Below are 12,286 nucleotides of genomic sequence, written 5' to 3' on the forward strand. Positions count from 1 at the left end.
ACTCATCTTTTTCACAAGTTGTCCTTTATGTTGTAAGTGTTGTAAGTGTTGGGTTCACGTGTAATGATAAATGGTCTGAGGCTTTAATCTCAAAACCGAGAGTGTGAGTGGAGGAAGATCCGTCAGGTGGCCTTTCTCCCCAGCTTATACAGAGTCCCTGTGGGAGCTGGACTAGGGCTGAGAGAAGGCTCTGGACCCAAGATGCCTCTCCTGCAGCAGTCTCTGGGTGCACCCGGTGGGCATCTAACCAGACACCCTCTCCTCAAAGCCCACAACAGTGCTCCCACTACAGCATGTTGTGTTTCTAAAGAGACAGACTACATTTCATTCTGAGAGCCCATTTCCCTCAACTGATGCACTTAGACACCTCAGTGGAGACAATGTATAGCTCCTTGCACCTCTTCAGATGGGAAAGAATTGTTTACTATGAGTTAATCTAAAGTTTTTGTTTTCTAAAAGTATAAAAACACATACAAAAAGGTACTCACCCTTGAGAATTGATCACATCATTGTAACACAGAGCCCAATGGACAGGCCACTATGAAGAAAGTATTGCTCCCAAACCATTAGGAATTTTAATCACCACTCTGCTCCAGACTCTTTAGAAGGTACTATTTCTGAAGTACACATGGACAAAGAATAAGCTTTATTCAATCAGACTCACAAAAGTAAGGATTGTGCTTCTCTAGGTTCATAAAATAGAATTCCAAGGCTCTGAGGAAAATAAACTTGTGTCAGTCCCAGGGAACTTTTCTCCCCAGAAGTTGATTGGTCACTCTCTGTAGAAGAAAAAAAAGGCAGGAAAGAAGTTAGATATTCTTGTCATCAGAGGCAGATGCCACTCCTCCCCGCAGCCATGTCACCAAGGAGAATCAGTGTGCTCCTACTCAAGTCTTGTTCATTTTACTCTGCTTCGGAAACTATGGTCATCATATAAAAAATGCTTCCTGAAAGGTTCAGGAAAGAGGATCTGTAATCAATATCTATTACTTCTATACAGACACAGATAATCCATCAGTTCCCACATACAGCAGCATAAGGAGAGGCCTGGCCCTGCGATGCTGACGCAGCAGACAGGCGGTGTGGTGCCTGGGGCCTCCCACCTGAGGCACCCACCTGGGTTCTGGGGCCTGCTCCAGAAGCAGCTCCCATCCCACATCAGTCTGGTGACTGAGGGGGTGAGAAGGAAACAAGTACAGTGAAGGATATGGCCCTTCAGGTACAGGAGCCGGTCTGGGTTCTCAGAGAATTAACTGCTAGCACCAATGCTGTCCCGTGAGGTTCTTGGACTTAACAGCACTGCTGACTCCACTGGGACTATGGGCAGGGAATGGTGACAAGTTGGAGGCCTCTGGCCATCCAAGTGGACAACTCTTATGCCTCAGTCAAACATTTCCCAGTTTAACAGTTCTGGAGGTATCTGACTCACCAGTGAGGGGCATGAAGTCACCACCTGGGACTCTGGAATGGAAACCTGATAATTCTGATATTTCCACCATGATATGTTAATGAACTCCTGTGTACGAAATTTGGTTTCACTCCAAATTAATGCATGGAAAGGGCCTTACACAATTATGGGTGGGGAGCTAAACCTGATTTGAAGTCTAATTACAGATGCCTTCTTCCAAATTTCAATACTGGCCCAGTGCATTCTAAGTTCATTCCTCAAATGTGGTTCATTCTGACTGTATACTCAAGAGGCAACGTGTTTTCTCCATTTCTCTTTCCCCCAGTAAACCTGATCCATCCCACTATAGACAGAGGACCCACCGACCTTTTTATATAGCTGGGCTCGCAGTCGGTATGACTTATATTCTGATTTTCTCTTCTCTTCTTCTCTCTTTTTCTGTACTTCTGGAAGCTGCTCATAAATCCTTAGAAATGGCACCAGCGAAAGGACAGAAAGTGGGGAGGTTACCAGGGTGCAGAGGCACGAGATCTCCTGTCACCATCCCTCCCTATGCCTCCCACTGTCCAGGAGCTCATCCCTCCCAGAAAGGCCGTAGGCCTCGTTAGAAACTCCAGCACAGAGAACTCTGGCCTGGGGGCTCGCAATCTGGAAGAGGAGAGAGATAAATACAAACACAATAAAATCCTAATAGTGCTTATGTCTGGGAAAGGAGTGGGATAAAGTGGGGAAAGGAGATAAATCAGGGAGAGGTGAACTTCTGCTTTCTACTCTACATGCAAAAATGGATTGTTTCAATATAAGATTATGAACAGTGTTACTATTGTATTTGTAAATACTAGCAAAATTATGAGAAAGTACTAAAACGGTCACATCTATAAAATGTTCTAGAGGAAAACAAACATGGTCTTATAGAAGGAGGCTGGGAAAGGCTCCAGAGATGAAATTAGACGTAAGTTGGGTCTTAAGAATAGATAGGAGTGCCAGGTGTGGTGGCTCAAGCCTGTAAACCCAGCACTTTGGGAGGAAGAGGCAGGTGGATCATGAGGTCAGGAGATCAAGACCTGCCTGGCCAAGATGGTGAAACCCCGTCTCTACTAAAACTACAAAAAAAAAAAAAAAAAAAAAATTTAGGTAGGCGCGTTGGCAGGTGCCTGTAACCCCAGCGACTCAGGAGGCTGAGGCAAGAGAATTGCTTGAACCTGGGTGGCACAGGTCGCAGTGAGCCAAGATTGACCCACTGCTGCACTCCAGTGGGGCGATAAAGTGAGACTCCATCTCAAAAAGCAAAACAAACAAACAAAAAAAGGTAAGAGTAGAAAGGGAATGGGGAGAAGGGCAGAAGACACTCAAGGCAGGGAAAATGGGTGTTGGTAAAAATGGAGTCAAGGCTTCCTAAAAAGGAGTGTAAAGGAATAGGTGGGAAACAGGTGGGGTGAGGGTGAGGTGGGCTGCGGAGCATCTTGTGGCCATGTGAAAAACATGGGATCTGTTCTAGCAGGGGTTGGGTGGCAATGATTTTAAGTTGGGAGAAACACAAATGTGCATTTGATAAATGTACTCTCATTGTAAATACGTTTCCAACAAAACAACAGTCAAATAGATTATGAAGTACAATGGAATGTATATGTTACAAGTATGTTTCATGTACATGAAACAAAAGTTTCAGAATTTTGAATGTCATAGGAAAGGTTCACAACATAATGTTGAGTAAAATAAAGCAAGATACAAACCTGTATATGCCCTATGATCTACAATTTGAGGGAAGAAAGTGTGTGTTATGCAGGTCTCTGCAAAATTCCCACACCTCCCACCAAAAATAGGACTAGTATTATGTTTAGATGGAAGGATGATAAATGATACTCATTTTCTTTTTTCTACTTTTCTCTATATTTCCTAGAGTTTTCTATAATCTGGAAAAAACAAATCACTAGATTGATGCAGGGCTCCGCAGGAAACATATTAGGGAAGGTGAAGGTGTCTCCTGAAGGCCACTCTGGAACAAGTACTTCCAAATAAAAGAGCTATGTTCTTTCCTCTTGAAATCGTTCCTTCTCACAGGAACCTTTAAATATCTTTCGTGATGGAGTGACACAGGCTCCAGAGATACAAATCCTTAATAGGACACAATTGAAGGCCAAACACCGGGCTCTAACCCCAGCTGTGACCCGAACTTGCTGGGTCTGGGTTGTACTTTCCTAAATATGAAGAGTTACTAGAAGATAGTTAAGATTCTCAGATGGAAACAGATCACTTCCTTGAAAAGAGGCCACATAAGAAATAAACATGAGGGCCGGGCACGGTGGCTCACGCCTGTAATCCCAGCACTTTGGGAGGCCGAGGTGGGCGGATCACAAGGTCAGGAGATCGAGACCACGGTGAAACCCCGTCTCTACTAAAAATACAAAAAATTAGCTGGGCGCGGTGGCAGGCGCCTGTAGTCCCAGCTACTAGGGAGGCTGAGGCAGGAGAATGGCGTGAACCCAGGAGGCGGAGCTTGCAGTGAGCTGAGATCAAGCCACTGCACTCCAGTCTGGTGGACAGAGTGAGACTCCGTCTCAAAAAAAAAAAAAAAAAAAAAAAAAAGAAAAAGAAATAAACATGAATAGAAGCAACCTAATGATAATGTACCAGTTTAAAAACTCAAGTCTCGGCCGGGCGCGGTGGCTCAAGCCTGTAATTCCAGCACTTTGGGAGGCCGAGACGGGCGGATCACAAGGTCAAGCGATCGAGACCATCCTGGCTAACAAGATGAAACCCCGTCTCTACTAAAAAAAAATACAAAAAACTAGCCGGGCGAGGTGGCGGGCGCCTGTACTCCCAGCTACTCGGGAGGCTGAGGCGGGAGAATGGCGTAAACCCGGGAGGCGGAGCTTGCAGTGAGCTGAGATCCGGCCAGTGCACTCCAGCTTGGGCGACAGAGCGAGACTCCGTCTCAAAAAAACAAACAAACAAACAAACAAACAAACAAACAAAAACCTCAAGTCTCTCCAGAAGATGGGCACTAAATCCACACATATAAGTATATTTCTGGTTGAAAGCATTGACATGTTATAGGAGACGTCCTGCCTGTCTTCCTGTAGGCAAGCTTCCTAGTCCCTTACAGCAGGGACTGCTCTTGCTGAGGTGAGAATATAAGTAGCGGCCCCACAACAAACCCTGTATAATTTCCCCTAATTTCATTTTGTGGCTGAGTTAGAACGAAGCAGTGGTTCTCAAATATTTTAGACTTAGGACCCCCTTCACACTTCTAAACGATGAAGATCCCAATGTAGGTTTTATCTACTGATACTGTATTTAAAATTAAAATTAAAAATTAAGAAAAACTTTATTTTTTAATTCACTTGAAATAAAAATAAGCCTGTGACACACTAACATAAGAAACCTGTATTTTTTTTTTCTTTTTTTTTTGAGACGGAGTCTCACTCTGTCGCCCAAACTGGAGTGCAGTGGCCGGATCTCAGCTCACTGCAAGCTCCGCCTTTCGGGTTCACGCCATTCTCCTGCCTCAGCCTCCTGAGTAGCTGGGACTACAGGCACCCGCCACCTCGCCCGGCTAGTTTTTTGTATTTTTTAGTAGAGACGGGGTTTCACCAGGTTAGCCAGGATGGTCTTGATCTCCTGACCTTGTGATCCGCCCGTCTCGGCCTCCCAAAGTGCTGGGATTACAGGCTTGAGCCACCGCGCCCAGCTGTGTTTTTAATGAGAAATAAAGATGTTTTGCAAAACAAAAAAATTTTAGTGAGTGGCACTGTTTACATTTTTTTGAAAACTCTTTAATGTCTGGTTTAATGGAAGACAGCTGGACTCATATCTGCTTCTGTATTAAGTATGTTGTCCCTTCTTGCTCTGGTTAAAGTATGCATTAAAAAATCCAGCTTACATATAGATTATCCATGTACTTGGAAACGAGAGAAGTTATTGCACTATTCTTTTCAGGTAACTCTTGATTCTCTTTGATACTACACCCAAACTAGTAAGTGAGAGTTTCTGTTCTTTTCCTTTTTTTTTTTTTGAGACAGAGTTTCGCACTTGTTGCTCAGGCCGGAGTGCAGTGGCGCGATCTTGGCTCACTGCAACCTCTGCCTCCCAGGTTCAGGCAATTGTCCTGCCTCAGCCTCCAGCGTAGCTGGGATTACAGGTACCCGCCACCACATCCAGCTAATTTTTGTAGTTTTAGTAGAGAAGGGTTTCACCATGTTGGCCAGGCGTGAACTCCTGACCTCAAGACATCTACCCACCTTGGCCTCCCAAAGTGCTGGGATTACAGGCGTGAGCCACTGTGCCTGGCTGACAAGTGGTAGTTTCTTAAAAATTAGTTGCAAGGCGGAATCTGAAAACATGTCAGTAAACTTTTCCTATTCTGTTACATAAAAATCCATCAGTCTATCTTGTACTGCTTGAATGAATCTTCTATTCCCTGATTTTGTAACCAAAAGCAACAATCATTTGGAAAATCCTGGTCCAGGGAGTTATGCAGCTCTTCCAAATGTTGACAAATTTATTTAGATAACATGAAAAACATCACATTTGTTAATGTCACTGCTTATCTCATCAGAAAGGTCAAAGTACTAAGAAGTCATCAAGCCCATGGTGGTCAACACAAGTTTTCTAGAATTCTATTGTTGGCGTGAAAACTCACATTTTCTTTGGCAACAGATATTGTTGGACATTTTCCTGAAGTCACAGACTCACTTTTTCATTTTCAAGAAAATGTCTGCTACAAACACAAGTCAGAAAAATTGGTTTTCTGTCAGTTACTCTTTCAAGTAAAAGTCACGTTCCATGAAAAAGGCAGCTGGTTCAGCTCACGACACAAACCATGGCATAAGTGCTTTTCCTTGAAGCAGTCATCATCTTTTACTGTGCAAAGGAAGTGCTTCCTGTGTACCTCCATTTACACTGTTTCCTTGTTCTTCCATCACACTCCTGGTGGGAGGCTGTGCAGGATACAATGCCTACTAGACTAGTATCGTTTGGTGCCACTGTCTTGAATAGTGGTAAGACACCAGTGGTTTTACTCCTCTCCCATTACTATTGTATCATCGGTGCAAATAGCCAACACAGCAAAAAAGGCACAGAACATCCTGGTGTCATTCTGAAATTAATTTTGACCTTGCAAATCGCCTGAAAGGGTCTCAGCAACTTCCAGGACTCCATAGACCACTCTCTGAGAACCACTGGACTAAAGCATCTAAAGCATTCCTTTGGATTGCCTATAAGGGCTGACTAGATAGAGAGTAACAACAAGATTTCAAGAGGAATGCTTCAAGTCCATGAGATAAATGGTTTTAAAGCACCGTTACTTCAGAAGCATTATGCTAATTAAGAAACTATTCTTATTAAAGCAAGTCTCCAATGAATGCCTAAAAAAGTCAACCTTAACTTATTCTCTGGCATTCTCATGATCAATATATGAATATCTGAAATGAATTAATTTTTTAAAAATTTATTTATTATTTTTTAGATACAGAGTCTCAGTTCGTTACCCAGGTTGGAGCATAATGGTGTGATCATAGCTCACTGCAGTCTTAAATTCCTGGGCTTAAGAGATTCTCTCACCTAAGACTCCTGAGTAGGCAGAATTACAGAAATGTACCACCACACCCAACACTCAAATGAATTAATTAATGAGTAGCTAATGTTTGTTCATCACGGCACAAAATTCGAAAATTATAAAAAGTCAAAAAATCTACTATATCAGTTCTCCTTTCCAAAGGCAATCAGTATTATCAGTTTTTTCTGTCTTCCAGAAATATTCTATGCATATAAAAGTATACATATCTACATAGGCACAAATACTTATTTTTAAAGACCACAGTGGTAACTGTTCACATGCTTCGAAAATTTAATTTTTAAAAAAAGTTTAACTTAATGTATTCTGGAGAACACTGTTATTTCTCACCCTATTGGATCAATTCCTAGAAATGGGATTGCTAAAATAAAAGGTGTGGCCCAAAAACTTATTTAATTTTATTTCAAAATAATCTTTTTTTTTTTTTTTTTGAGATGGAGTCTCATTCTGAGACTACCAGACTGAAGTACAGTTGCGCCATCTAAGCTCACTGCAACCTCTGCCTTCCAGGTTCAAGGGATCCTCCCCGCTCAGCCTTCCGAGTAGCTGGGATTACAGGAGTGCACCACCACGACCAGCTAATTTTTGTATTTTGAGTAGAGACAGGGTTTCACCATGTTGGTCAGGCTGGTCTCGAACTCCTGACCTCAAGTGATGCGCCTGGCTCGGCCTCCCAAAGTGATGGGATTACAGGCGTGAGCCACCGCACCTGGCCTAAAATATTCTTTATTTAAATTTAGGTTTCTAATAAAGAGGATCCTACGCATACAAATCAGTGAGGATTTTTTCATCTTTTGCATATGAGTCATTCATACCATGATGTGCTATTTTTTTTTTCAGTGCCATAAGTGAGAAATGACTCTCACAACTTTCTCATAATGTTTAAACTTGAGCATAATGCCTTTATTCTGGGTGCAAGCCAGAGCTCCTGACCACTTGTTGGCCTGCTTTACACTTGTATACATACTCTTGTTTTCTTAGTCTTACCGTTTGGACCTCTGAATCATTTCCTTCTTGCTGATAGGCTTGTTCTTCTGGACAGCCAGGAAGACTAAGCAAGAGAAGAAAGGGTTTTCAGTGGACTGTGACTTAACCCAGAGGGTGTGGTGCAAGAGCTGGGAGAGGGAGCTGCTAGGACTTGGTGCCCCTACCCTGAGCTGGCAAGACTGGGTGGGGAGCAATGACCAAGGCAAGCCAGGGTTAGAGTTAGATTAGGGTAACAGGGACAGCAGCCTAAGGCCCTAAGGACCTAACACTCTGTAGCAAAGACTAGGCTTTGAATTAAAAAACTGGCCAGTTTCCAGGTAAGGTTGGATGAAAGAATTGGGTAGTGCTTTGTAGTCTTCACAGCTTTCATTATTTTACCAAGGTCTGATTATCATAATTGTTAAGAATGCAGACTCCACAGCAGCACACCTGGGTATGTCATCTTGGGAGAGGTACTTAATCTCCCTTTGATTCAGTTTTCTTACTATAAAGTAGATATATTAATAGCACCTACTGAGAATGTCGTAAGCGCTAATGTGAACAGTGCCTGGGCAAGATGTAAGGACTAGGTGTTTATTATTATTAGTATTCTAATTATTACCATCCTAAGAGGTAGGCAAGCCCGGAATCAGCCCCATCTTTTCAGGAAAAATCAATATACTTTTGGAACTAACTTGCTCACAGACACAAAGCTGGTTTAAGATGCAGGGACAGGGCCAGAGTAACTGGGCTTAGTTGGATCATGAATGTGCTGAAGGCTAAGCTGGGGAGGTTCTGATAGTTAAGAAGGTTTGAGTCTTGGCAAGCAAAAGGTCGCTGTCTGCCCATGTAACTGGCCTGGCCTGGCCTTTAGCAGGGCTCTGCAGCACAGCAGCAGACCTTGCCTTCTCTATTCCACTCATAGGAAAGTGAACGGGCAGGGTGTACCTCTCTTGGGCAGCGGGTGCATGCGATTCTGGTGGCCCTGCCGTTCCCTGTCAACGTTGAATAGCACATCCCGCTCGCTCTGTAACATGCTCTGCAGCTTCCTCTCCTGGACTATTAACTTTAGGCGCTTTATCCGCTCCCCAGAGCTGGAGATGAAGTCAGGTCTGTGAAACTGAAGCGATTCCTAATTAATAAATAAATAAATAAATAAATAAATAAATAAATAAAGAGAGAAAATGCCCGGCCTCACATTAATGATGCAATCTACTCTCCAAATGCCTGGAAAAACACCACCTGCCTAAGAGGTATGGGGAAGCCTGATTCAAATGCCGAGAAAATATCTAGAGTTGAAGAATCTTCCGACACCTCTTTGTGGGGGAGAGCTCCAGCTGGGAACCCGCAGTGAACAAAGACATGCCTTCAGCATAGGCCAGGAACTAAGACTACCGTGATTACAACTCTCCAAAACATCAATGCAATACAGCTCTGCCTACGGTGCTATTTTAAAGATCTATTCAAACAAATACATCATTAATAACATTTCCTTTATCCCCCAAGGGACATATCAGAAGAGACTTGGTTTTCCTTTAAATCTGACATGGAGCAGAAACAGCAGTTGAGGACATGAAGGAACACGCATGAGGCCGCACAAGCGTCAGGCCTCTGGGCCCTCCACACACAAGGACCCACAAGGCCGATAAGCAGAACTGCAAATCCTCCCTCCTGTGGCCCTGTTCCCAGATCCTGAGGGTGATGCACCATCTATGGTTAAGAGTAAGGCAGTCTTTGACGGACGATGAGAAACCCAGCCCTCATGCGTGAAAACAGGTGAACTGCAGAGGTGCTAGAAAAGAGGGTCTCGGGCCTATACCTCAGCTCGCCAAGTGACATAGCCAGCTTCTCTGTGCCTTGCCCTTCTTCTCCTTACACGTAGGGCTAAAGTTAAGTCAACGTCACTACACCTGCAGGGTTGCTCTCACAAATGGCTTCAGTGGGTCTCTGCCATCCTCTCTGCCTGGGCCTGCCAGGGAGCCCAGACCGTCCAGGTGCTGCCCCTGCCAGTTCTGCTCCCTCAGTGGCTCCCTCCACGGCTTAGTCTTGGTTATTGGTTCAAACCAGGAGACGCCAGGGCCCCAACTCTTGGGCACATTTTCCTTCTTTGATCCAGACTCCACATTTTCCACAGGAACAAACCAGGAAACTCCTACAGGAAATAGTTTTTAGAAGGAAAACAGATTTTTCACTTTTTTACAGTCCCACCCAGCTCTCATCAAGGACATGCATATAATATAGTCTCTCAAGGGTCTCAGTTGTTAGCGGCCACAGGGTGCCCCTGAGTCTGGTTTCACTGCAGGGATGACTGTGTAATTGCAGTGCTGGACTTTGAAAACTTGACAAGGTGGTGGCTGGGGGTAGGTGGGGGCCACATAGAGTCACTTGGAAACACACAGTCAGCATTGCAGGGGACTTGAAATTCACTAATTTCTTTACTACAAGATCTGGAATGAGAAACTGACCTTCATGGGAATTCTTCTTGTTCTTTTTTAACTTTCTGTCTCCAGGATAACTGGTAAAGAGCAGTTTTTCTTCACGTTTTTCTTCTGACCAAGAAGTCACATCACTATCCTCTTCTAATTTAGCCTCGCTGGAAGTTGGAGTTGGGAAAGTTATCCCAACATCTCGAGTGTGTTTTTTGGCACCGTTCACAATCTCCAAGTTACCTGAGGGGAAGGATCATAGGTGTCTCTGGGAGTAACCTTGAGGCTGAGTTGACAGGTTTATTCAAGTGAGTACGTGAACTCTTTTTAATGTTTCAAAAATACAATCCCTTTGTGTGGGATGGAGGGATGGGAAGAGAGAGAGAGGAAGAGAAGGAAGGATAGGAGAGAGTAGGAGGGAAAAAGAGGGAGAAGAAAAAAGAAAGGGTTTTATTTGTAAGTCATTTTAGGTATTAGAGGGAAAGAAGAACAAATATGGGTTCAAAGGGTAAAGGATTTCAACTCTGATCCCAAGTCAGAAAGACAATAAATACTTAGATTCCTTTTGGTAGTCACCCAGGTAAGGAAGAGTTTGACAGAAGTAAAGATAGGATTTGAGGGGAAGAAACAAATCAAGATGAAAGTTTATTTATTTTTATTTTATGAAGCCAAAAGGAATACAAAGGCAATAGCTAAAAATCCTCCTTTCTACTTCTGGTCTTCATTTATTCTGTTCACAAACCCATATGGTTCCAGAGAATTCATTTGGCACATTTAAGTAATTCTCTTCCCTCCTTTCTTTCATTAAAAAAAAAAAAAATTCATATTGTAGTATGCTATACACTGTTCTGTAAATCAATTTTCTTAAAATCAATTATACGCCTTGGAGATCTTTCCATGTCAGTACAGAGACAGCTTCCTCATTCTATGCAGAATTTCATTCATTATCTAGATATACAATAATTTATGTAATCATTGTTATTGAGGAACACCTAAATTCATTTTAATCTCCCGCTATAAATGATGTTTTAGTGGTTAACTTTGTACACTATTTTTCACATACACAAGTATATCTTTAGGTTAAATTCCACGTATTCATAGTATATCTATAGCAGACATTTCAAAAGTAAAAATGCTGAGTGAAAGTAATTTTGATAGGAACTTTCAAATTGTCTTTCATAGTGAACCAACTTCTACTCTCACTGGAATATACAAGGGAACTCACTTCCCTACATTCTTGCCCACAAACTTGCCATCAAACTTGAATTTTTGCCAATCTGATAAGATGAAAATTGGCACTTGGATATAGTTTTATCTTCACGTCCTTTATTATGATTGAGGTTGAGTATCTTATATGTTTAAGAGCCATTTCAATGTATTTCAATGAAAAAGTTTAGATTCAAGTAATTACCTGCTTGTATGCCCTTGTTTAACATGTGTGCATTTTGCTTGTTGCAAAAAGTAGAGTTCGAGCTCAGGAAACTACTGGCAGAAGAGGAAATAGAGTCAGAAGAAATCACATGGTTTGCTACCTAGAAAAATAAAATAGATCTTGTTATTATTACCTGCAGTCAATGTCACAGTTACCCACAGGATAAGCAAGCCAACAAGTCCTCTTTCTAATCCAATTCAAACTGTTGAGATGCATTTAGAAGAAGCTTGAGATACTGTGAACATGCTGCGTTGTATCTGTGATAGGGAGAATGTTGTAGTTGGATAGGACTGAAGCTATTGTAAGGTGGTAAGACAAAAAAAGCCTGGCTATTTTCACTGAGCTTGGAAAAACTCTGAAGAGAATGCTAGCCAAACATTAGTCTGATGTATCTTCAGAATGAAACTCTGAAGTGACACCTGCATATAATTTTCATGTGAGATAAAGAGGGCTGGAGATAGGTAAAAAAAAGTGATGAA

General features: G+C 42.6%; 1 protein-coding gene across 1 annotated transcript in view; it reads right to left on the reverse strand.

Annotated features, from left to right (window-relative positions):
* Window positions 1-427: 427 nt before the first annotated feature.
* The window catches only part of ALMS1 (Alstrom syndrome protein 1), a 217,901-nt gene continuing 206,042 nt past the window's right edge, over window positions 428-12,286 (reverse strand). The window contains exons 17-23 of the mRNA XM_011945507.1: window positions 11,787-11,907; window positions 10,415-10,618; window positions 9,860-10,101; window positions 8,898-9,081; window positions 7,971-8,034; window positions 1,775-1,874; window positions 428-779 (exon numbers count right to left, since the gene is read on the reverse strand). Coding sequence (XP_011800897.1) covers window positions 735-779; window positions 1,775-1,874; window positions 7,971-8,034; window positions 8,898-9,081; window positions 9,860-10,101; window positions 10,415-10,618; window positions 11,787-11,907 — 960 coding nt within the window. The 3' untranslated portion in view covers window positions 428-734. The remainder of the gene's footprint in view (window positions 780-1,774; window positions 1,875-7,970; window positions 8,035-8,897; window positions 9,082-9,859; window positions 10,102-10,414; window positions 10,619-11,786; window positions 11,908-12,286) is intronic.

The sequence above is a fragment of the Colobus angolensis genome, unplaced genomic scaffold (genome assembly GCF_000951035.1).
Source record: "Colobus angolensis palliatus isolate OR3802 unplaced genomic scaffold, Cang.pa_1.0 Scaffold24, whole genome shotgun sequence".
NCBI lineage: Eukaryota > Metazoa > Chordata > Mammalia > Primates > Cercopithecidae > Colobus > Colobus angolensis.